Source organism: Sinohyriopsis cumingii, chromosome 10 (genome assembly GCF_028554795.1).
Source record: "Sinohyriopsis cumingii isolate HCF-2022 chromosome 10, ASM2855479v2, whole genome shotgun sequence".
Lineage (NCBI taxonomy): Eukaryota > Metazoa > Mollusca > Bivalvia > Unionida > Unionidae > Sinohyriopsis > Sinohyriopsis cumingii.
The window spans coordinates 12,643,820-12,670,059 of NC_142970.1; the positions used below are offsets into that span (position 1 = coordinate 12,643,820).

A 26,240-nucleotide genomic window follows, 5' to 3' on the forward strand; every position below is an offset into this window, starting at 1 on the left:
CTACTTTGACATGACCTCCACGTTCCGATCAACAAGAAATTATTTGCATTAACCACTGCTCTTTCATCCTATGGACTACAACAGCAGGTATTCTTTTAATCTTATAAATTAATGTGCGGATATCAACAGCCACTCGCCCAGTTCGCACATTCGATTGCTATTTTCAATTGTCACGTGACCATACTAAGCATCCACAAGCTCGTTATAAAGACGATTAAATCCATTCGTACATTCAAGTTCGACCTTCTTTAGATGCGATTTGTGACCTTTTTAGATGAACACTTGCTTAATTTCAACATATTGTATCACTTCAAATCAAACAGAATAAAAATGAAACAAAAGAAAAATTTCTGAAATTGTATGCAGTAGTACTCTTATTATTGATTTAATTTAACGTGATGGGAACTCGTGAAGATATGTGTCCATGTTTTTCATTCCCGATTGTGTAACTTTGTTCTACTTTGGAGTCCTAACGTACTGGTTTGCAGCACTGGCGTTAGGTCCTGATTTTGTACTACTGGCTTCTTTTTCCAAATATTTATTAAGCTTATAATTCTTTCAAAATCACAATATGGAACAAAAAGAGCCTGTAGTTGTTGCTGAGAAGGAAGGTTAGGCTGGTTTGTGCAATTACATTGTATGTTTCGCATGGTGCTCTTTTTCGGTTCCTAATCTTACCAACAAGAACAGCCACGTTGTGACGTAAGGATTTAGTGTAGATGTTAAAACAGTTTGGTTAGGGGAGGGGTCCCTTAGAAAACATTTTAGAGGAGGAGCAGGTTCGGTCGAGAGAGAGAGAGAGAGAGAGAGAGAGAGAGAAAGAGAGAAAGAGAGAGAGAGAGAGATCAGAGATAATTGAGGGGGATATAGACCGGAAACGATACCAAAAGAAAAGCAAACTGGAGAAAGAGAGATCACATTTGAAAAAGACAATATAGTACTTGAGCAAAAGAACATGGAAATAGAGAAGCAGCAGAGAGAGGTAACGAATAGGGTTGGAAAGAGAAGCTAAGTTGGAAGCCATAGAGTAAGACGACAATAATAGAGATATAAAGAACCATAAATTGGATTATTACATGATATGAGAGAGGGGAACAAACATCTAACTCTAGCAGGTTGAGAGGCCCAAACTCACCTCCATTTCAGGACGATAAAGATAGCATGGAACAGTATTTGCGTATGTTTGAAAGATATGCAATTCGTGATCACATCTTTGAAATACAATTTGCTTTAATGCTCATGTAAAATCTAATGTTCCCACCAATACCACACAAGGGTCTCTAAGCACTGTTCTAGCGGGTCACGTCATTTGCACACGTTTAACGGAAAAAAAGCTCTTGGATCAGCCATTTTATTTGCTGACACCTACGAGACCTTAAGCTATGATAAACTGATAGGTCTTTGAAGTGACCCTCATTGAGCAGAATATGAAAACCGTTTTTTTTTTTAAAAATATATGTCTTTCCCCCAACCTCTAACATGCACATAGTGAAACGTCGCTGTTGGTTGTCCAGACAAACAAATTAAAAAGAATTTTGATTAAGAAAATGTACTTTATGTTGTCCAAATTAATGTGTGGGATATTTACTTCTCTGCTATAATATATATATATATATATATATATATATATATATATATATATATATATATATATATATATATATATATATATATATATATATATATATATATATATATATATATATATCGTTCCTCTTCACAGAGAATGTCATTTATCTCATCACATGTCAGATATGTAGCATTCAGTATGTCGGAGAAACTGAAAAGCTACATAAAAGCATCAACGTTCATAGATCTGATTGGGTGACAAAGAAGATGTACAGAAGCCCGGTCTCAGAACACGTCTCTATAGCTGACACGCTTTCAGTGATATATTATTGCAATTCCTCGCATCCCCAACTGTAATCCCCAAACCAGTAAAGAAAAGGAATCTTACTGGATACGTGGATACGCCGCCTTAGAACATTGACACCAGGCGGTTTAAACAAAGAAGACTAGAAAAAGACAACCATGCTGAAATAAAATTATCTTTTGCAGCCGACACATTTTCTTTTAAAATTTGCTTAATAGCCTATGACTACTATAACAATAAAATATCCGGGATATAATCTGCGTTTACATACATTTATATAAATTAACAGATGTCGTTATGGCTCATCAATTTCTAGGTCAATACAAATATTTGCCAGTATCAGCAACAAGCTGAAATAAACTAGTTGACAGAACCGAGTGAAAAGGTTGAATTCCTATACAAAAAGCCACGTAAAGTTTCGCAAACAAAACCGTTTTTCTGTTTGATTTGTTTGTCTTGTCTATGTTTTCTATTTGCCTTTGAAAAAGACTCATTAAAGAGTCGAAAGCGCTCGTGCTAGCGAGATACTAGTTTCGCACTGTTCGTTGTCAGTTTATTGCATTTATCTTAATCAATCCCTGACACAAGTGATCCCTTGCTGGATCCAGTGCACTTGAAAGAATTGTTATTGTTATTGGCCATATGATTTGTTTTCTTTATATATATATGTGTGTGTGTGTGTGTGTGTGTGTGTGTGTGTGTGTGTGTACATTGTTACGTGTTTAGGCTCTAATAAACAGTAACAAAGAAAAAGTGAAAACAACAAGCTATATAAAATTTTGTAAATAATTTATTTCTTTGGAGAAACAATGTAAAAGTAAGGAAAAGAATTTACCGTTTCAGGAATCAAATTAAAAAATAATCCAAGAATAATCCCAGAATTAAAAATAAGAAGTCCTAGTACTACACTGCTCTACTGAATTCAAGTTCGAGTCCCGGCGAAAGTCAAAATTGAAATGTGATGACGTACACTAGAGTCAGTATAGTGCTGTTGTGTGGACAGTCCTATGTTGTTCCACAGACATTCCGGTGTTTGAATTCCGAATAAAATTTAAAGAAATGTCTTTGTCCAATAATTCTGTATGAGCACTAAATTATTTCCAGGAAAACGAATTAATCTTTTAGAATCCAAATAATGTGAATAACTATTAAAATGTAACTCCAAACTAGTCACAACAAAACTAACACCTTGACACCAAATGTTTTTAAGTCAAAACTGACTAAACTCTCTATAATTATTCTTATTAAACATGACTACTGCGCAATTCCGGTAAAACCAGAATTTAAAAACAGAGGCTGTTAACATCTAAAGTCACGTATTCCCAGTATGACCTTGACAAAAACCAATAATTTTACTCTACCAATAAGATTAAAAATAGAAAGTTTTTTTTACTTCACTCACTGGTGTTTGAATCAAGGTCGGGAACTAGGTCAGTTTTAGGTGTTTACGACAACACATTCAGGTCAAATTAATTTCTGGAAAATGTCAAATTACATTAAACAAAATTACATTACGCTAACATTCAATGAATAAAACTTACAGAAAATTAAAGAAAATAAAATATAAATGAAATCAAACATACATAACTATATATATATAGTTTAGCAACAGCAATGTTTTCTTGAGCAATAACAAGGTTTTCTTTAGCAACAGTAAGGATTACTTGAGCGATAGCAGTGTTTTCTTTAGCAACAGAAATGTTTTCTTTAGCAACAGCACGGTTTTCTTTAGCAGAAACAAGGTTTTTGTTTTAGACAATGTGGCGGATACTGTCAAAAATTAAGTAACAGAAAGAAGCAAAACGATTAAGTTTTTTAAAACTTGAATAATTTGATTATCAATGTTATAAAATGAAAAGTCAAGAGGAACTTACAGCATCATAAATTTAATCTAAAATAATGCTAACAGGAGTTATTTTAGACTCCAAAAGAATGAAAGTTTACGTATAAATGTCAGATCCGGAAATGTACTGGTCCGCCAAGAATCCTGAAGTGTCGAATTGGCGATGTCCAGAACCACTTTGAATATTTAATAATCGTTTCAACATAATATTATAATAAGCACTTTCTATTTCCACTGAATAACACAAACGAATGCTCTCTCCCTCTCTCTCTCAACATAGAATATAAAATACGCATGCAGGCTTAATGTTACAACAAGAACACAATGAATAAATATGAGAAAATTGTCCAGTCTTAGCCACTTATATACAGGGGAAAGGGTAAAACACTCACATTGTCACTACTAATAAGTGAAAATATGTATATATTCAGCATCGTTAAGAACACACATTGCCATACCCATCCAATGGGAATTAACTTAATTCTTCTAGAAACCCACCTGACCGGCCTGTCGAATGGAAAACAACCCCAAACTTGTTTTCGTGTGTACGACTAATAGTCCTATTAGTAACCGTAAACACGTACGTAAAAATATGTTAATAAATATTACGCAATCTTACTCTCAGTATCTTAAAACAGAAATATATCTATAGATAATCACTACAATAAACATTACAAAATTTATAGATATAATTATGTACCAAGACTTAAAAATATATAGATATACATAATAAATAGAACGTCAGATTAGTAGCATTTTCTTCTAGGACTAAGACGATATTAAAAATTATTCTCTAGTGGAAAAGGCATCTTGTTTTGATTTTCAATTCTGGAGGACTAACGATATCGGATTGGTATCGTTTTCATTTAGGATCAAAAAGACATCATAAAACGTATTTTGGTGAAAGTACCTGAACATCCATCTAGAAGATGAAGCAACATGGTTTTCGTCACGGATATTGTGTCGGCCATATTTGAAATCAGATCAGCGTCTCATTCATTTACAATCTACTAAAAATCATAATAAGTGAAAGACCGATTTTTAGCTGGACCTTTATGCAGGGATAACGGTAGCGAGATTTTCAAGATGGCCATTGAGGCGGCCATACTGGATGTCTGAGTAACACCACCATTTCATTTAGGACCACTTAAACATCATAAGATGTCTTCTGGTGAAAACTCAATATCTCTATGACTTTCCATTCATGACGAGCAGCGATAAGATTTTCAAAATGGCTGCTGCGGCGGACAGTTGACGTCAGATTGGCATTATTTTCATGTATTCCCCATTAAAAGTCTTCAAGCGAACATACCATGCTGATATGTCCACTGATATGGGAGGAGTAGTGATAACAAATTTGTTCTCATGAAAGGACGACCAAGACCCATTCTATAAGCTCTCTTAGTCTGTGACAAATAAGGAGAAAAAAGGGGTTGAGACGCAATCCCGTTCATATTCGTCATTTCAGACTTGATATTTTGATTTAGTGTTATTCAGTATAGCAACACAAGAAGTTTGTTTAGTGCTGAGGCGATTGAAGCCAAGTGACACTTAACCGTATCCTACCTAGTCGTATCTTTTCTACCATGGTGTGTCTTTGGGCACTTTACGCCGATTCCTCAGTACTAATCTACTCGTGTTGCCTTGTCGTAATATACCAAGCCAAACTAAAATAACAAGGTTTAAAGCATGTGATTTTATGAAATTGTGTTCCTCCCATCCACCTCAATATTACTGTTAATAAACAATATTTAACTAGACTCGGACTCAATCCTATAAGCGAACCTGGACGAATATGTAGAGACTCCCCAACACTGATTTTTTTTCATGTCACTCCGCTAATTGTTCAGTGAGTAAAAGATATGCCAGTGCAAACAATTTAATATTTTCCATTCCGTGTGTGTGTGTATGTGTGTGTAAAATAATATCCGCGTGAAAGGGTGTGGTGTTAACAATATGAACTCGTCATTGTATGAAATCAATCCAATGAATTATGTTTTTCATTTTCTGCCATTCGTCATCTTATTTGTACCTGTCATGAATGGTTACTGTATAAGCATAGCATATATTTGTACCTGTCATGAATGGTTACTGTATAAGCATAGCATATATTTGTACCTGTCATGAATGGTTACTGTATAAGCATAGCATATATTTGTACCTGTCATGAATGGTTACTGTATAAGCATAGCATATATTTGTACCTGTCATGAATGGTTACTGTATAAGCATAGCATATATTTGTGGTGCGTAGAAAGTTGGTTTTGATAAGTATATGAATACATCGATAAAAGCCAGCTAAGATAAAACTAGGATAGATCAAATGACAACCATCTTGTGCATCTTGCCTAGTCAAGTACCCTGCACGAATACCTTTAGATATTTGCACAAACGTTGTGTATATGGACTCGGTCTGCCAAGATGGTACTAGGCTAACAATTCCATCTCCTGGGTCATCGATTCCAAAATGAATGCAAGATTTCACAATTTCTAAGCAATCACATTGTAAATGTAGAAACACCCAAAGCAGAACGATTTCAATTATCATTTTTGATAAATGGAAAGAACATTTACATTTGCTTATATTATTTACAAAATTGACGATCGTCCCTGCGTTCAAAAACTTGGTACAGATTTCATCTGATTCGATCTATAACAATTTTATCAATGTTGCTAAGCTATATGCATATAAACTTTTGAATTAAGCTAAATGAACGTTTGCTTCAGAGCCTATATAATTTTAATTATTGTCGAGTTCAGTCTAGTATCTTGTAAGATCTTTCAAGATAGCAACATTGGAACGTAACGGTTTAACAACTTTAAGACTTCCAATGTTATGGTGTATCCAAGTTTAATTACAGATTTTACCTCCCTGTAACCTTGAAAGCTGCAACTAAAACAACACAAAAACGTAAATATATACAGTATATAACATGCATCTAGACGTTTGTTAAATCAGCAAGGAAGTCTTTAACATTGTAATTCGGTCCAGTGATATTAAATTCCTTGGAAAATTCAAGAAGTTTTCGCTTGGCTGATGGCATGTCCTTCTCCAACACACCTAGATTGGCAAATGGCTCCTCAAAACCATCTTTGCCAATATCAGCATGTTCATCAAACTGGTTGAAATGGATGATGCCCTTTGACTCTAGCTCTTGGCGTTTAGACAGAATGTCAGGGTCGCTAAGCAGATGACTGTGGAGAGATGGGAAGCACATGAAGCCCATAAACTGTCCCTTTGGCGTCAACCCAGGGCAATATGGTCTGATACCACAAGAGACCAAAAAAGCAAAAATGACCAAATCTACGCCGTAGAGCTTCTTTATCCAGTCACGGAGATAAAAGCCGCCCATTATGCCATTGATCTCTACCAGTTTGGGGCCTGTAGAAATCATCTTCATTTTCACATTAAAGACCCCATTCCCCAGGCCTATTTCAGTGCAGCATTGGTAGGCAGCAGTAATAAGCTGTCGCTGCTTGTCATAGGGGAGAAAACTTGGCATACACGCAGAAGTCTCAGTGAATGTCTTGTCTCCGGTTGGACCATTGTCAGAGACGAAGGCAGCGATAAGTTTTCGTTCAAAGATGACGACGTCAACATCATGCTCAGTGCCTCCAATGTATTCCATCAACATAATAGTATTACCATGGCCACGTCCAATACCAATATAATCTTCCTCTTTTTCGAAGGTTGACTGGAGTTTTATGTACTTCTCTTCCAGTTCATCTGCACTCTGCACTAAGATAACACCAGCGGCACTTGGTCCGTATTCCATGACAACAGGGAACTGACACACCTTTGTGGCATTCTCGAGGTCACTCTTGTCTCTCAGGTAAGTAAACCATGAAGTGTACAGATAGGTTTTTGGGAAGTGGGGGATGCCTGTAGTTCTTTTCCTCAGAATGGAAAGTGATGAGCTCTTGTTTTTGGCATTTATGGCTCCCCTGACACTGGGTCCTATTGAAACACAAATAGATTTAAAGTTAATGAAAAGCTACAAAATGCAAACAAACAAAAACTGATAACCAAACCAAACGGGAACACTATATTGTCACGTTTTTCCTACAGACTAGGTTACATTTTTGGTGATGCAAGAAAAGTGAATATTAGTTCTGAATACGACATCTGCATACCGACCATTCAAACACATTATTCACGAAAACAGAAGACTGAAATATCACACAAATGTTGGCAAACAAAGTTACAATAAGAAATATTCAAGAACCACAATTGATCTGAAATAATCTACACGTATTCACTGTCAACACAAGGTTGAAAATTACAAAAGATTTATCCTTAACAACAATATCCTGTCCCAAATTTAGTTATAGGCAAAAGGTGCATTGCAAAGGGCCCGATAGCTTGAATTTATTCAAAATGGCTTTCTACCTTAAACAGACGAATCTATGTTTGAGAAGCAAACTTTCAATAAGGAGTATTCAAGATCCAAATGATGAATGTGTAATGCTGGAAGTCCAAAGTCCTTGAAAGTTTCACCAGTTGAAAGCCAGCAATTCTAAGTAATGTTGCAGTAAGCAAACGTCGGTAGGATGGACAATCTTGGCTGTAACTTCTAATAATATGAACTCTTAAAAAGTAGCCATGGGATGAGCAACCTCGACGATAAACTCCTTAAATAATTATTATTTACAATAGTTTATTGCCTGGATTTGTTTATCTCCTTGACTAATTAGTTGGTGCCGTAAAATGCTAGTAATCACTCCCAGTGAAGGTCTGATTCACAAAACCATATACCAAGTATATTGTTCTCCATAAAATAAAAGCATAACAGATGGACAATCAGGAGCAGAGCTCTGTAAATGATATTGTGGAATGATGGAAACTGAACACATTCAATATCGGATAAACATAAAAGTCGAAAATCACACTGAAGTGAAACCAGGCAAATCGTTGTAAAGTAAATCTAAGGAAACCATCATCCGAAGAACAGGCAGCCATTGTTCGACATCTGTGAATAACCTTGCGGAAAACCAAAACTCTAACTCACGACAATGTTGAACTATGGAGTTGCATAAGTAATTTGTTTACAATCCAACAATTCTTGGTAACGTTAAGCTGTGGAGTCTGAAGTCAGAAATTAATCATTGGCCACAATGCTTCTAGTTGACGCCACACAAAGCTGGAAGTTGCATTCTTTTGTGGTCTCAACAACATTATCTGCGTACCAAGTTTGATCGACATCAGATAATTCCCATTAAACTTAGCTTGCAATACTAATATTGCTGATGGATGGATTTACTGTTGTATAAGTGATCCACCAACTACCTCAAGCCGGGTTTTAAATACACTCATATGCAAATTAACCAGGTTAGGATGCTGAATTTAGTTATACACTGTTCCCAGTGATCTAATACCAATCAAAACTCCATAAACAGGCCTACCCTTAGAAGACAAACGTTGGATTATCAGGTATCTGGTTGAGGAAAGTCTTACTTGGGGATTTTTTTATTGTTTTCAAAACACTGGTAGGTGTTCATGGAATTGTTAGCATAAAGACCTTAAATTAATAAATTGTGGATTTCTTTACACAAAGATCCATAAGAACACATTCCAAAACAAAATTCTTGAAAATTTAAACGTTCAAGCTTATAAATATGGAAAGTTTACCATTGGATAAAGGTATTTATTCCTGCTTCCATCTGCAGTAGTCAGCAAGTGTGGTATACAGCACGTACATCAGTGTAGACATGAGCTAAGTACACATAAATATCATTGATTAGTATAGCATAAAGTGTGGGTTGCAGTGACTTTCTTCGGTTGTGAGGGTGCAGTACTAGAAGTATGCATCCAAACATCACTCAATGTCTTGAAACACATAATTTCAACAAAGTCACTCAAGCATGAAATGCAGTTAGAGACCCCTCTTTTCGATTTTAGAGTTTATCGAGATGCATCTGATTCAAAATCTGAACGTGGTCATGAGCTAAGCGTGACAGATCAACCAAATCAAGTGCACCTTTCTGGTTGAGCGTAATGTACGCTAACCAGTAAATAGCTCTTGGTGAATTTCGTTATTTTTGTAAAAGTGTGGTGTTCACAGAGATGCGTATCATCTCATGACTCAAGTCTGAAAGTTTCTAAACAATGACCATCAAACACATAATTTTACCAATGTTATTAAAGTGTAAAAAGGGTCATAATGACCTACTTCTTCAATGAAGGTGTTCATCGGTATACATCCCTTTTTCATGACTGTGTATATTTAATGATATTTATATCAGGAGCAAAACTAGATGCCCATAGTTCATCTTTGACAGCAAAAGTATGAAATATAGGCCACAATGACTTTCTGCTTCAAGCATAAAGTACTAATAGAGATACATATTCGTCTAGTCTTAAGGGCTCGGGAAACAAACATAAAACATACAATTTAATCAATGTCAATGAAGTGTAATATATGGACGACAGGGACCTGCTTTTATGATAAGTGTGTAATACCCATCAAAATGTATCCTATCCCAACTTGTATTAATTCCAGCAATAACAGTATGTATACATAGTGTAAACGGCTGCGCTTCGCCAAGAATGTACAACTAATACGCATGCATATATCATTTAAATTGCAATGTTAGAGCATATTGACATGTTCTTTGATATAGATTCCTCTTTTTATTTAAAACCCATTCTTGCAAAACTAAAACTTACTATAAAAACGTTATTCTGCAAAATTAATTTTTCTTTCAGCCACAATTACATTGACCTTCTGACACCAAAATCAACATGCCTCTTCAATACTATGACAGCAAGCCCTCGACAAATATTGGTCAAGGTTCCTGGTCCAGAACTAACATTACTATACCGAAAAAGTCATTTTGCTACTATCAGCCACAATAACCCTCACTTTACCTATTCACCAGAAGATCTAAAAGATGCATCTTTCTTACACTATGCGCATTATATCCACAGAACTTGTTGAAGTGGAAGCATGGATGACAGCTGCAAATACTGCACATAAACCATTTTTTCTCCTTCCATCTAGTGACCTTGAGCTTAGTTCTTTTAATTTCCAATTTATTTTAAAATTTGCACATTGTTTTCTTTCAAATGAAGAATTTATCAGACAATAATTGGTATTGTTTAATTGTTAGTAATTAAAGATTTTTCATGATAAAGCATTAGTGAAATGGTGATGGTTCAAATTCTCCCCGGACAAGCCAAGGATGGCTGTTGCTGTATGTCTCTCTACAAGTTATTCTGATTCCATTGCTTTGGAGCTAAACAGATTTGCATGTGCTCTTGTGCTAATGTTGCATCACAAGTCACAGAAATCAAAGTGCTTGGATACAAACCTGTTATGACAAGAAGCTGACACATAATGGCTGCCAGTGGTACACAGTCCTCCAAGAAGGTGACGCAACCATCAACCTTGATCTTTTTTTGCTCCAGAAGCTTGTAGATTTTGATTGCATGTTTGTCGTCCTGGGTGTGATCCATAAAATCATAATGGATAAACTCTTCCACGTCTTCAGCAGCAAAGTGACGAGGATTCGACTCCACCAGTACCACCTGAAAATAATAAAACACATTAATTATTTATATTTATCTAATCTAGCCTACATATTTGTTTTGTTACACAAGCTAATGTGCCATAAATCAATGTTCATGTGAGATGAAATTTATGAAACAAGCTGAAAAACAGCTCTTTCTTGAACTCCACTCAAGCAAACTACATTTTTAATACATAGTGACAAATGCTGTTGCTATTTTTTTAAAAAAACAGTTTAGTGTAACGAAATAACTTTGGAATACATTCAAATGCTTCGATTACTTCTCCTTTGCATATTCTTCGCTATACCTAAAAAATTTGTATTTAGGCAAATGTGATAAGGTAATAACCAAGCGTAACAAACCCACATAGTCAATGTCTATAAAAGGGTTGTACATACTATATACACTACGTTTCCCCACCAAAGAATATCCCAGGACTAGTTATAAAAAGAGGATACATCGAGGCACGTCATTTAATTAATTTTCACCTGAACCCCCATGTCCTGGGCTGCATCCCAGATGAACGCTTTGCCATAGTTTCCACCTCCTATTACAAGAATTTTCTTGCCAACCAAGAGGAATTTCTGTGACCTGGTAATCATGGTTTCAATCCAAGGACGCACTGATAGGCCTTTCTCTTGTGGATATAAGTTTTCATAGACCTGACAGTTGAACGTACAGTCATGGCTGTTCACCTCAACACCGACTGGTGTCAGCACACCATTTCGAGTTGTGATTACAAGGTCAATACCTGTAAATATGTAATAATACAAAATAATAAATGTGTCACTGAACCTGATGTTTTGCCTACATCAAAAAAATGAAATGTCCCTGTTGGCTTTAGACCTTGCAGAAACTATAACATAAACCTGTTGACGTACATACCACATCTGCTTCCAAAAAGGTGATACGTGTGTTTCACAGAATGAGGTGTTTTAATAAATTTTAAATAATATTGTAATTAAAATATGCAACTAAATAAATGCTCAATCTTTCAGTTCACACAGATCCTCCACATAAATAATATAACATGAATGAATCCACCACTACAATGACTTTGAAGGGTAAAGTTCCAAGCCAAATAGAGGTCATATCTTTGTTAAATTTAGTACAAAATAGACCAAAATCTTCTTAGCTTAAATCATTACAGATAATTTGGTTTTAATATATAGTCATTCTAACGTTATTGACCTAAATCAGATTTTGTGATCGACATGACATAACATCACGTGAGGGACATGATGCAACATGGCATGTTGTAAAGTGGCATGATGGACATGGCATAACATGATGTGATGCATATGATGTAACATATCATACTGTAACGTGACATGATGTAACGTGACACGATGGACATGGCATAAGCCTAACCTAACTGTGACCTGTCCTCAAGCTATTGTGAGTGGTCTTGTATTTGTCTAATTTTAAATATCGCGTGTATGATACAGAAATATATCAACATGTCGTTATACACTGATTTGCTCAAATAACGGCGAGTCTCAGTGGCGTCACTAGGGGGTGGGGGTGGGGGTGCGAACCGCACCAGGTAACACCATCAGAGTGGGTGACACAAAACTTACGGTCTATAAAAGTTTTGAATTTTGTGCAGGAAGAAGGTCCCTGTGGGTGACACCATGAGTTACCACACATGACTGTCTATAAAATGTTTGAATTTTTGTGATGGAATTGGGTACATGTGGGTGACACCATGAGTTACCGCACATGACGGTCTATAAAATGTTTGAATTTTTGTGATGGAATTGGGTACATGTGGGTGACACCATGAGTTACCACACATGACGGTCTATAAAATGTTTGAATTTTTGTGATGGAATTGGGTACATGTGGGTGGCATCATGAGTTACCGCACATGACGGTCTATAAAATGTTTGAATTTTTGTGCAGGAAGGAGGTCCATGGGGGTGACATCATGAGTTACCGCAGTGGGTGACGACAACCCTAGTGACGCCTCTAGTGATTCTAATCTATAAATAGGACAAAAAAACACTAACTTTTGAGTGTGTGATGTTTACTGACAAATTGGGGGATTTTTGAAACAGGAAATATAGAACGGGTACATAGAAAATATTGCAAGTGGTTACTAAATGCTAAACTTTATACCAACAATATGTTTGTATATGGAGCGTTTGGCCGATATTTAAATAGATATGTACACATCATTAAATACTGGTTCAGATTGTTAAACACAAATAATAATATTCTTCGAAAAGTATACAATGTTTACCAATTGCGAAGGAAATAATTATAAAAAACGGGGTTTCTAGAATTATACTGTTCTCAGGATGTGGAAAAAGCTGTATTACCCTATTTCTGTCCATATATCTTCAACTTTATCGCTTTTTTAACCAAAGACTTTAAGACATATTTTATTCGGACTGGAATTCAATAGCTGCTTCATACATTTATAAATATATGAAATAGGTGATCGAAATGATTTTTGTCTTAATCAAATTACTAATGACAGCCACTGAAAGGCGTTAAGTAAATTAATTGTTTTATCACACACAAGAAATATCGATAGTAACTGGTAGATATGTAGAAGATGAACGACGTGAAAGCAAATGTCAATATTGTGTAAATCATGACATCGAAGATGATTATCATTTTGTTGTAATCCGTCTTTTGTACTTCCTATTTAGAAAATCATAGATTAATCTGGTACGTATTACATTGTCCAAACACCATTATTTCTTATGGTTCTCCACCCCACCCATAATAAAGAAATAACAAAAACTTATATACTTACCAATGACATCTGTTTGGGCATAAAGGCCTCCTCTTTCAGTGGTGCTAAGGTCATTCTCGTAGGACATGATACCGTCCAAAACAGCAGCAGATTTATCGCTAACTTCCTTTTCAAAGCTTGCCATTTCGGCTTCATCAGTAATACCAAAAGCAATCAGAGTTGTCTTTAGAGACTGACAAACTGTATTGTTACCATTTACTGGCTCACTCAGATGTGCCACTCCACAGTTAATATTGCTTGTTCTGGGGGTGTCGTCATGGGCACGGCAGACAGTTGTTCTCAGACGCACAGCGTTGTTATCATTGCAAGCCCATTTAGGAACTAAAATATACAAACACTCTCAGTTAATATAAAGCAAAATATGTTGGCCTATTATTGATTAATAAGATGTAACCCTTTCTAGAGCTAAGAAATATTGTCTTTTAAACAGTGGAACAAATATAAAGGGTAACAATATACAGTGTTCGTCTCAAGCAACCTGTGATGTTTCAAGAAGGGGATCAGGCCCCATGGTGTATATGAACTGTATATATTTTTGAAACCAATCATATGTAAAACAGTATTAAAAATAACGAATTATAGCTTAAATCAGTTAGCGCAAAGAAACAAATGATCAATATCTGTGAACAAAGATTCCGTTTATTGCCTAGTAATTTTGCATTAGCATTTAAAAGCACAGATCACACTTTTAAACCAATCAATCAAATTTGTTTTTGTAGATTAAGAATGACTCTACGTTTGCTAGTGTTCTTGGGCTTGACGGTTTCCTGGAATGCTTCCAGCAAGATGGCATCTCCTTTGTGGATGAGTGTCATAAGTTTAAGAACAGCACTTAAGATTTCATCCTTCTCAGCTGTATAGTGGAAGGTCACACCTTTACTGCCATGCCACATGACTCCAGATGGTTTGACCACAATCTAGAAGACACGGCAAAATATCTAAGCATTGTACGTAATAGCCATGCAAGCAATCTGAACATAATATGTTGTTGTGGCTTTCTTAAAATACCTGTTTTAAAAAATCTTTGAACAAAAATCAAAACGTGTATGCCTTCTATGGAAGAGGGGAAATGTATAACATTAACAACAGTGAAACGTAAATCAACCAGTTCCCTTGTATCTACGTCATTCGTTTGCTCCTAACTGAATAATTTGGTCAACATAAGATGTTTTAATAACTATCAGATCTCAGCAAACGAACTATCTCTAAAAAGCAGTAAATATATTGAAAGCAATGTCCAGTTTAGTGCTAGTTTTGCTATACCAATTTAGAACTACTTCTAAGTTTGTTACATTATAAATGTTCAGTCTTCACATCATTTCTGCCACAAAAGTGTAACCTGACCTTCGTCATGTAATGGGTCAAAAACGATGATACATTTTAAAGAGAATAATTTTAGCATTAAAAATCTGGACATGCATTCCTTGAACAAACCTTTGGAATGTCCTTATCAGCACACATTGCAAGAAAATCAATGACCCGAGTGTAGACAATCAAGGTGAGATCAGTTTTCTGTTCATCAATGCGAACAACTCTGATTTCTGGCACATCCCGGTTGGGATACATCAAGTCTGAATCATATACAAAGGCAAGGGTCTCGGGAAAAGCCATGCCAACTTTTGCCATGATACAACGTGTCCATACTTTATCATCCACCAGTGCTGTCAACTTCAGGGAGCTGCTTGTTGGGCAGTCAATGAGGAACTGAAATAAATCAGAGAAACAATGTGGTATTTTAAATCGCAAAACCTCTTTCCAACGGTACATTTTTTTTCAATGGTATCACCAGAATAACACGGATATCAACAATAGATTGACTGTATGCCACATGTACCTGGAAGGCGCTAAGTGTAAGGCAAATAGTATGTGTATAATATTTTGATAAAATATATTGCTCTATTTAAAAAGACTGTTCATGATACAAAATAGGCTACATTGACCAACTTTTCGTAGTGCAACAAGATGCATCAGTGTCCAAAGTTTCACGAGAACAAGGCTGAGAATTTTAAAGAATGAGTCACAAGATAAACTTTTGCAGTACATTCAAACAAACATGAAACTGTAACAACGACCGGAATCTAGGATAAGACTGTAAAATTGCTGATAGTGCAATTTTTATGTGATCTTTCATCAGAATTGAAGAAAGAAATAATATCTACGCTGGAGATATATCTTTAAAAATATCTTAGTGACAAAGTCACTCAAGAGGTAAAACAATATATCTATGACCACATGACATCACGTATCATGATGCGCAGCCTATGATATGAAATATATATATATATATATATATATATATATATATATATATATATATATATATATATATATATATATATATATATATATATATATATATATATAGGGATGCACAAAATAAAGAGGCAAACGGCGAATAATTTATTCGTGTGGAACATAAATTCAAAGCAACTTTTAAACAGCAAAGATTGGACAATTTCGTAATGCCTATCATTATTATTCGTGGTTTCAAATTAGGTGGGTATAAATACGGTTAATATTGTTCATCAGTATTGGTAATCTACCTTTGTGTTGACCTCTAGCGTACTGAACTAAGACACGTCTCTTAAACATCAACATCAATCTTAAAATGCTGATCTTTTTCCTTTCTTATATGCTTGGGATGTGTTGACCTATCTCAAGAACATGCCTATTTGATGAAGATTCGGTATGTCCCTACCTCAATTGCTTCTCCATCATTCCTTGCACCATTGGTGCAGGCCGTGGTGAAGAAGTTAACGAAGTAGGTCGTTCTTCGTGGAGGGCTGTAGGTTTCTAAGTACGTTCGCCCAGCTTCTGCGAAAGCGATGGCCTTGTGCACATAAAGTGAGTACAGACTCTGCTTGGTCTCCGATTTTTTCTTGGACAACCAGCTTGAGGACAGGACGAGTAGCATGTCCCCTGGACAGCGTCTTCCACCTGTTAGGTAAAAGACAAGCAAAATGATCTAGTAACCATGCCTAAATAATACACGGACGTTCGATGGATAGGATGCGATGGGCGTGACATTATTTACTGTAAGTTAAACGGGAAAGTGGTGGAGTGGAAAACATCAGAGTGTATTCACTCCACCCTTCAGAGATGGCCGAAAAATATGTTTTGAAAAATCCCAGTCGACTCCGTTCTCTAAAATTTAAATTGCTGGTGCCTAATATACCGTTCAACCCGTGCTAACTATAAACTCTTTGAAACGACCATTTCCCCATCAAAAACGTTCCTGTGTTGAAGCAAATGACCCACCAGTTTATCTCAGGCGAATGAAAATGAATATCTCGAACACTTTAAACAATGATCTCATTCATTTAATCAGATTTATGAGGTTGGCTTTAGTTTCAAGTGCCAACACCGTACGATCGGAAAATAAACATCATTCCAACTCTTAATTTATCAGCAAAACGAATATTGTTAAATCTACCAAATCACTATATTGTTTATTAAAACCGGCCGAAATAAATGTTTGATATTTGCCACTATAAAGAGTACTCCTTCAGTCCTATAGTTTTCCGTATAAAATCAATGAAATCAAGGCCAATTATTGTTTGTCATCCCTGTATACATAACATTCATTGCAATTAAGGGCTAGTATCGCGCTAATCCTCGTATACAGACCATACAAAGGAATCATGCCCTATTATCGTTGTCACTTCTGTGTACAGACAATTCATTGAGATCAAGGCCTATTATTGTGATCACCCTGCATACATAGGATTAAACGAATACAAGGTATGTTATCTTGATCATCCCTACATGCAGACAAGTTCAGTGAAATCATGCCCAGATATCGTGGTCTCCCTGTATACATAAAAACCAATCAATTCAAGGTATGTTATCGTGACCATCCCTATATATAGACATTCAAAGAAATCATGCTATATTGTCGTAATCATCCCTGCATACAGAAAATTCAACGAAATCAAGATCGATTAGCATGGTCATCACTATATATAGACAATTTATTTAAATCAATGTATATTATCGTAGCCATCCCTACATGCAGACAATTCAGTGAAATCATGCCCAAATATCGTGATCTCCCTGTATACATAAAAACCAATCAATTCAAGGTATGTTATCGTGACCATCCCTATATATAGACATTCAAAGAAATCATGCTATATTGTCGTAATCATCCCTGCATACAGAAAATTCAACTAAATCAAGATCGATTAGCATGGTCATCACTATATATAGACAATTTATTTAAATCAATGTATATTATCGTAGCCATCCCTGTGTACAGACAACTCGTTGAAATCGTGTTTATTCCTCTATACAGACAATTCAAAATATTGGACTAAGGTTGCAGCTGTATGCGCAATACTCCAAGGAACTAACACAAACTTACTATATCCAGCTTCCAATTTACGGCAACAATTACAGCTATGTTTGTAATCCTTAAACTGCATTAAGCCGCAGTACAGGCCCAGCCCCAGGGCAATGCAAACAAGGCAACTGCCTTGGGCCCCGTGCTTTCAGGAAATCAATTCCGCAATGCAATTTTTTTTTGCTTGAGGCCCCGCTCATCGCTTTTGCTGCCTTGGGCCCAGCATGTCCTATGGCCGGGCCTGCCGCGGTAATATCGGTTGAGTGAGATATTCTGACTTGTAATACACGGACCACTGGTTAGTTTCTGCCCAGGTCACCCAGGTAGGTTGTCACATTGTGTCCTTTCGAAAAGTACATAGACCCCATTTCCTTATCACCATAAAGTCGATAATGCGTCGAAAGTACCATAAAAAGGATCGACAAACAAATGTCCCTTGAAGAGATATTGATATTCGACAGGCCTAAAAGAATCACTAGGAATTTTAAGTACGACCATTTCTTCATTTTAAATAAAACTCTCTCAAGGTGTTCCAATTATCTGTTCTTGCACCCAAGTTGGATGTAAAATTGAACTAATTTCATTTGGAAGAAACTAGATATCAATAGACGTCCTTTAGCGAAACACTTATGTGAAAATGACCATTCAATCAGTGGGAATATTGTGGTATTGACCATATTGGTGGTCAGATTATAACCATTATCATTCAGGACAAAGTAAACATAAAACAAAGTATTCTGAAAACGGTATGTTGCTAAGGCCATCCATAAAGGAAGAGTTGTTTTCGATAACATGATCGTCAAGATGGATATTGGTGAAGCCATATTAATGGTCAGATCAATAGTATTTGCGCTGAAGACCAATGAGACATTATAAGAATTATTCTGGTAAAAGCCCCATGTTGATACGACTTTCCATTCAGAAGGATTAGCAATAACACAATTTTTAAGATAACCACTGTGGCGGTCATATTAGATGTCTAAGTGGGGTTATTTTAATTTAGGGTCAACTACACGGCATAAGAAGTGCTCTGTTAAAAATCCCATATCGATACGACTATCCATTTAGGACGGGCAGCAGAGCTATTTTCATTTCATACCAACTAGACCCTGAAACAAATGTGTCTACAGCTTCATGATAATCATTCGAGTAGTTTAGTCTGGTGCGTCATGATAATCATGATAATCATTCGAGTAGTTTACGAGCCTCTGATGCGCACAAACCCCTATAATGACGGTGTTGATCGGGATGCAACGTCTCATCAAGTTTCATGATTCTAGATAGGTTAATATGTACGTAGCATGCAAACAAATAGCTATGTGGTCATGACCTACATTCACAAGGAAAATGTAAAATGTAAGTTTCAGTGACCTTCTATATTATACAGTTGTACTAATACAAATATAACCAATCATCTGGTTGAATAGATTGCACAATTAAAACAAATTTAACCGAAGTCTCTCAAGACTGAAACATGTGTCACAGTGACCTAGTTTTGCCAAATGTATGTATTTGCTTGTGAAATGAACTTAAATCAAAGCTGAATCCTTGTCATACTCTCATTTTCGTGGTTCTATTTATACACGTGCAATAAGTTTATTTGTCCAATATATAAGAGCACAAAGTAAAATCAAGCAAGTAAAATATGAAATGTTTGTCACAGTGACCTTCTTTTCTTATAAATACGTGGTTCTTAACAGAGATGTTTACAACCATCTTGTATGATGATTCTGCTATAAAGAGAGCTTGAGAAATAAACTTGAGACACAATGTTTAAAGTCATTTAAGCTTGAAAATACCAGTCACGTTGACCCACTTATCATGATTCATGCCCTTACCAAGTTTCATAATTCCAGGTTGAATAGTATGTCCAAAACGTGCACAAAGCCTGGGCTAAACGCAGTACATGTCTATACACGGTTGACCCCAGATGCTATGAAACCTGCCCCCCCCCCTCCAGTGTTTCCTAGGACATAGAAAGAAATGCAATGAGGCTGTACACTGTATATATATATATATATATATATATATATATATATATATATATATATATATATATATATATATATATATATATATATATATATATATGTTGATTTATGTACAGAAACAGAAACAGAGCGGGAAGGTTAGCTAATACATAAAAGCGCTGAATTAGAACGTAATACGGACCTTCCATTAGAACCGCCATGCACTCTACAGGAGATGAAAGGATGGTGATGCTTGTGGCATCTTTAGACACCGTTCTAGGTTGAATCGTGCTGTCGATGGTTTCTGGACATCCAGTTTCGTACAGAGTGTACTGAAGTATGTCGTAATAGATCAGGATGTTTTCATCTTCATCGGGGATTGGAATGTCTTTAGAAATAAATAAAAAGCGTATATATTAAATTCACTTTCATATGGGAAAAATGAACAAGGGTGTAAAAAAATCGGATGCAGTGGAAATGGATATTCGTAAAGCAGCGGTGTACTTGCTTCTACAAAGATTGTTCACGAGGAGGAGGTGTGACAGGAAAGACTATCCATACTGTGACCAATGAATGTTACTCTGAATTGCGGTGACCTTGAACCTATAAGATGATACGATTGCGCGCCATGTGTTAGGATGACAGATTTAGATCTAACGGAAATGTATTCCTGGATGTTAGTCTGCACATGCGCAGACTTTATCTGCATAGTGTATTTGCATGCATCAGTCAGTGGGAGAATGGCAGAAACTGAATGCCCTGGTGGTATGTTTGCATAAAGTGGATACGTTTGAAAGCGTCGTTTTAGACATTGTTAACATCATCGATAGTATCACACTGCAATGCAAATTACGTCAAGAAAACAATAGACTTGTATATAATTGCTATTTCATCATACTTGCTGTAAGTTTTGATTTTCTTCACCTTAAATATGTGAACTGACACACTTTGCTTTCTTTAATAATTTAATGTAAAATTTATCAACATTTAAAGTGTGGTTTTCATTTCTCATTTCTTTAATTCCTGTGCTATTTTTCGTCTTCCGGTGCCCAAGTGGGTGGGTAACAAATCTGAATGTTTGCTAAATGATATTTGGGCCTTCGTGCTTACAAAAAATGGTCACATAAATTGTCATTCGGTACAAAGTCACGGTGGAAGAAATACTGAGACTTATTGTGAACAGTGTGTGTGTGTGTGTGTGTGTGTGTGTGTGTGTGTGTGCTCAAACATTAAAATTTAATAAAAATTGATAGCATGTTTGTTTTATATGTAGTTAGGTAAACAGCAACCTTGCGAATTGGTTTTCCAGATAAAAAGCACTGTGGCAGTATAAATAATCATTTCCAACTGCAGTACACAGCCGCCATGCAAATAGTCTTTCCCCGTTGTTGTACACTTTAAGAATGCAAATAGTACCATATATAAAAATCAGCCAGTTTGTTTTTTTAATTGAGTGGTGCTGTCATAAAACAGGGTGAGAACTAATCATTGAGTAGCAGGTCCATAACATTTTCTGCTATCTCCATTTTAGTCTAGCGGAAAAGGAATTACAAGAAGAAGCCGACTTCTAAAAAGAAAAGGACTTCCAAGAAGAATCGGACTTCCAAGAAGAAAAGGACTTCCTAGAAGAAACGGACTTCCAAGAAGAAAATGACTTCCAAGAAGAATCGTAACTCTAAGAAGAAAAGGACTTCCAAGAAGAATCGAACTTCCAAGAAGAAAAGGACTTCCTAGAAGAAAAGGACTTCTAAGAAGAAAAGGACTTCCTAGAAGAAACGGACTTCCAAGAAGAAAAGGACTTCCTAGAAGAAACTGACTTCCAAGAAGACAATGTGTCACGGTGATATTTTTTTATTAATGAAAATTCCTAGTAACAAGAGCTTCCAAGCATTTGTCACAAAGCAGCAAAACCATAAAGTCGGTATCAGATGTGTAACTGGTAGCAGATTGTTATTTGCTAAATGTGGTTTAAACATTGTATAAATTCCGTGAAGTTAATACATATTCCTTGCAATTTTGGCGCTGGACAAATACAGTCGAGGAATCAAAATTATACATATAAAGCACATTGATTAAATGATACATGTGAGTATGTTACACAATCAATATATGCAGAAAGTGGCCCGTGATAGTGATATATTACTATAGTGTGGCCATGCTATCATTTTTAAATAGTGACCGCAGCTGATTGCAGAACGTAGACAAAACAAAATCTAATTTATATATTTTATGTCCATTTATTCAACAAATAAAAAAATTTATTTTTTGTGTAATTATTTAAGTTCCCGTATCTACATAAAAGAGAGTGTAGCATGCATTTAAACATGTATGTATTTTTAATGTACATATTCAAAGTTAAATTTTCAATCGCAATTTAAACACGTCGTTAAGACAGTAGAATCAGGTTGATTCTTCTACAAGGATCTTGGTACACCCTCAGAAGGATGGGCAAACAGGCCATCTCAAATAAAAATGAACACCTCCACCAGAAGCTATTGGAAAAGACATCTAGAAAATGAAAATCCATATTTTCGAGGAGTTGTCCTTATGATAAATGGTTGAACTCCCCTCCCACAATTGCGAGCAGATCTTAAGCGACTGAGGTCAAGCAGATGAGAATCGAGGAGGGGAAACGGTCCACGCACACCTCGAAGAGCTGACTTTCTAGTGTAATGTTACTATGGGAACTGTGGCAGTGTGGTGCTCTCAATTTCTCGAATTCACTCGATCCGTTATATAAATCATTTAAGATCTTTTTGTAGTATAGGATACGACTCCAGGTCTTCCGGTTTTGTGCTGAAGGGCTCACCACCGTTCAAGCGATTGGTTGGGAACATTAGCGCCGCCAGCAAATGCGTCCAAAGATCATCTAGCGATTCCATTGTGCATACTGAGCTGAAAGAAAAAGTGGCAGTCGCAAAAAACTTTGCGCCCGGAAATATTCGGCGCGTCGCGGAGCGGTATGTTATGGTGGACACAATGCATTATATGCCAGAGGCATGCCGATAAATGATGGACACAATGCACTATATGCCAGAGGCATGCCGATAATAGACCCAGAGTCACAAAACGTTTGTACCGACGACTTTGTTGTTCTTGTTGTTCCACTGTCCCCGCTGCTACAGTAAAGTTTATCATTATTTCCAGCGGTACATTTCAGAAGCTGTATGCCCCACCCCACAAGAGCCCAGAGACAGAACCACTAGTAAGGTGCTTACCATGTCCAAAGGGGGCCCCGAGTGGCCGAGTGGTCTAAAGCGCTCTCCGTTACGGATCACTGCCATATCACCTCTGTCTCCGTGGGTTCGAGTCTCGGATTCGGCCAATGTGGGTATGTGAGAAAGCTTGCCAGTAGCTTCTCTTGGGTCGGTGGTTCTTTCCGGGGTTTTCCCGGGTTCTTCCCCTACCATTAATAACGGAAATTATGTATAGCCTATCGTGTGCTGGAAAATGGCGTTAAACTCCACAACAACAACAGGAACTATATCCAAAACGTTTAATGCACGCTTGTATTCATTATCACTATTTGAGCTAATAATCATAACTCATTCATAGTTGTGTAAGTTCATAATTTCATACCCTTAGTGGTAAATGCAGCACTATTCATTTTTGTGCCGATTTTGATACATTGACCTTGATATGGTGATAGATCCAAAAGTTCTCTCTGTTCCCTGGTTCGTCCTCCACCAGTTATACTAGCTGCCATGCAAGGCATGTCTTGTGCTGAAAAATGGTGCTAAACCCCATAACACCAATAACAACAACAAAAATCATGTAAGCACCAACTTTCTGGCTGTGACCAGAAATGAGAGACTACCCTAAGATTTCTATGGAGATGAAGTTTTTGTGAGCACATTTCCAAAATCATGGAGTATTAAATCTCAAGAAACAAATGTGCCAATTTTTTCAAAGTAATGAACTTCATCCACTACTCTCATTGTCAATGCCTAGCAAGTTATCAAACTCATCTTCATTATCTAATAGTTGTATATTATTGTTTTAATTATTATTATTATTAGTAGTAGTAGTAGTATTGTGGTTGTTGTTAGTAGTAGTTGTGTTATTATTATTATTATTATTATTAGTAGTAGTAGTAGTAGTAGCAGTAGTAGTAGTAGTATTGTGGTTGTTGTTAGTATTATTATTATTATTATTATTATTATTATTGTTATTATTGTTGTTGTTATTATTATTATTATTATTATTATTATTATTATATGCAAGTATATAATCTCATGATAATTGAATATATTAAGTGTCAGTGTGTATTATGTTACAATTTGAAGTCGGATGCCTTTAGTTTTACTGGTGAAAACATTATTATTATTAGTAGTAGTATTAGTATTATTATTATATGATCCATACCTGCACGGTGTGGTCCCAGGTCCACATTAGTTGACCATGCTCTGTACGAGCCAGTGCATGTACTGTATCTATTAGCTGAATTTTTCATACGAGCCGTATTCGGCAACTTTTCTTCATCTTTCTCTTTCCTCTCCTCCTCCTCTTCTTCCAATTTGCTAAATGATTTCAGATCAACCTCACCATCATCTAATTTCATATTGTAAACCAGCTGACCTTTAAAAATAGATGAAAGAATGCATTTTACAAAGTCTAATTTTATATGTACAGAGAAAAATGTAGGTCTAGCACTTCGGATAACAAAGTCTCAAAGTCATGTAGACGCATATGCAATAAATAAATGAAATTTTATCAAATGAATATCTCTACACACACGCGCGCGCACACACACACACACGCACGCATGCACGCGCGTTCTTTGAATGAGAAACTCTCGCGGAACATTTCCCGTTCAACCGATAAGGAAATAGTATGACGTCATGTAAACATACATGCATTAAAAGAAATTTTACCAAATGAAAACTACACAAGCATACACACACGCAAGCATATACACACATAATACGCATACATACACACATACACTCACGCACACATCCTTTGAATGAAAGAAGCCCTTCATATAGTGTTTCCCGTTCAACCGATGAGAAAATATGATTACGTCACTAGGAAGTTAAATAAAAAATAAATACCTTTCACTCTGGCTTCGGTCTGTGGGACGGAATCGTCATAAAATGAAAACAGGTTTCCAGTTGATACATTATCAAGGACAGAACTCACTAACTCTGCTGCTTGAAATTTTTTAGCCAACGAATCAAAGGCATTGTCGTCTGGTATGGGTTCGTAGCTAGCTGATTCGCTCATCATCTCCATTATAATAATAATAATAATAATAATAATAATAATAATATTATTATTATTATTATTATTATTATTATTATTATTATTGGTATTGTTGTTGCTGTTATTTTATATGATCTTCAGAATGTATCATAATTTATGTTCGTTTATATTTCTTTTTTTGTTTTTGTTGTTGTTGTTGTGGTTGTTTTATTTAATTTATTCAGTTAGATCAACATTACACTGTTTACTTCATTTTGTTAACTGCGACAAAAACATAATGAAACTGCGTTTAATATTACGATCAATCATGGAATTTTAAAATATCCGCTTAAAGTTGGTTGTTTGGTTGTTTTGTTTGTTTTTTGTTTTTTTGTTGGTTTTTTTATTTATGTTGCGAAAATTTAGCGACCAAGCAAGATTATAATGTAGTTTTTAACACAAATTTCTCTCGCTTTCATCATTATAAATAAAAATACATAAAAATAATATCACAAACAAATAGCTCGCTCATTTTTTTAAAAATAATATATTACTCACCTTTCTTTATTTCTCACGAATTCTTTTTACAGCTCAAACATACACAACGACAACATTCCTAACTTGTGTTTTGTGCGGGTTTTGGTATGCTAAAAACCGATCAATAACTCTACGCGACCTTGTATTTAGTTCCTCGTTTAAGTAACTCTCGACTGCTTCTAACCAGTCTTTTCTGGCGACTTTCTTTTTTATT

At 35.9% G+C, this 26,240-nt stretch overlaps 1 protein-coding gene across 4 annotated transcripts; it reads right to left on the reverse strand.

The window, feature by feature from the left end:
• Nucleotides 1–2,645: 2,645 nt before the first annotated feature.
• On the reverse strand, nucleotides 2,646–26,240 carry LOC149789613 (carnosine synthase 1-like). 4 transcript variants are annotated; one of them, XM_089971637.1, is made up of 12 exons: nucleotides 26,048–26,240; nucleotides 25,360–25,534; nucleotides 24,671–24,883; nucleotides 20,508–20,693; nucleotides 16,692–16,930; nucleotides 15,428–15,697; nucleotides 14,730–14,910; nucleotides 13,994–14,314; nucleotides 11,715–11,977; nucleotides 11,028–11,244; nucleotides 9,346–9,430; nucleotides 7,537–7,674 (listed from the first exon to the last, which is right to left on the reverse strand). In XM_089971637.1, exons 2-11 carry the CDS (start codon nucleotides 25,532–25,534, stop codon nucleotides 9,387–9,389), a joined length of 2,109 nt encoding a protein of 702 aa, XP_089827763.1. In that variant the 5' UTR covers nucleotides 26,048–26,240; the 3' UTR covers nucleotides 7,537–7,674; nucleotides 9,346–9,386. The 4 variants fall into 4 exon arrangements, with proteins under 4 accessions (XP_089827760.1, XP_089827761.1, XP_089827762.1 ...); XM_089971634.1 differs by lacking the exon at nucleotides 9,346–9,430 and having other exon boundaries at nucleotides 2,646–7,674; nucleotides 26,048–26,229; XM_089971635.1 differs by lacking the exons at nucleotides 9,346–9,430; nucleotides 25,360–25,534 and having other exon boundaries at nucleotides 2,646–7,674; nucleotides 26,048–26,226.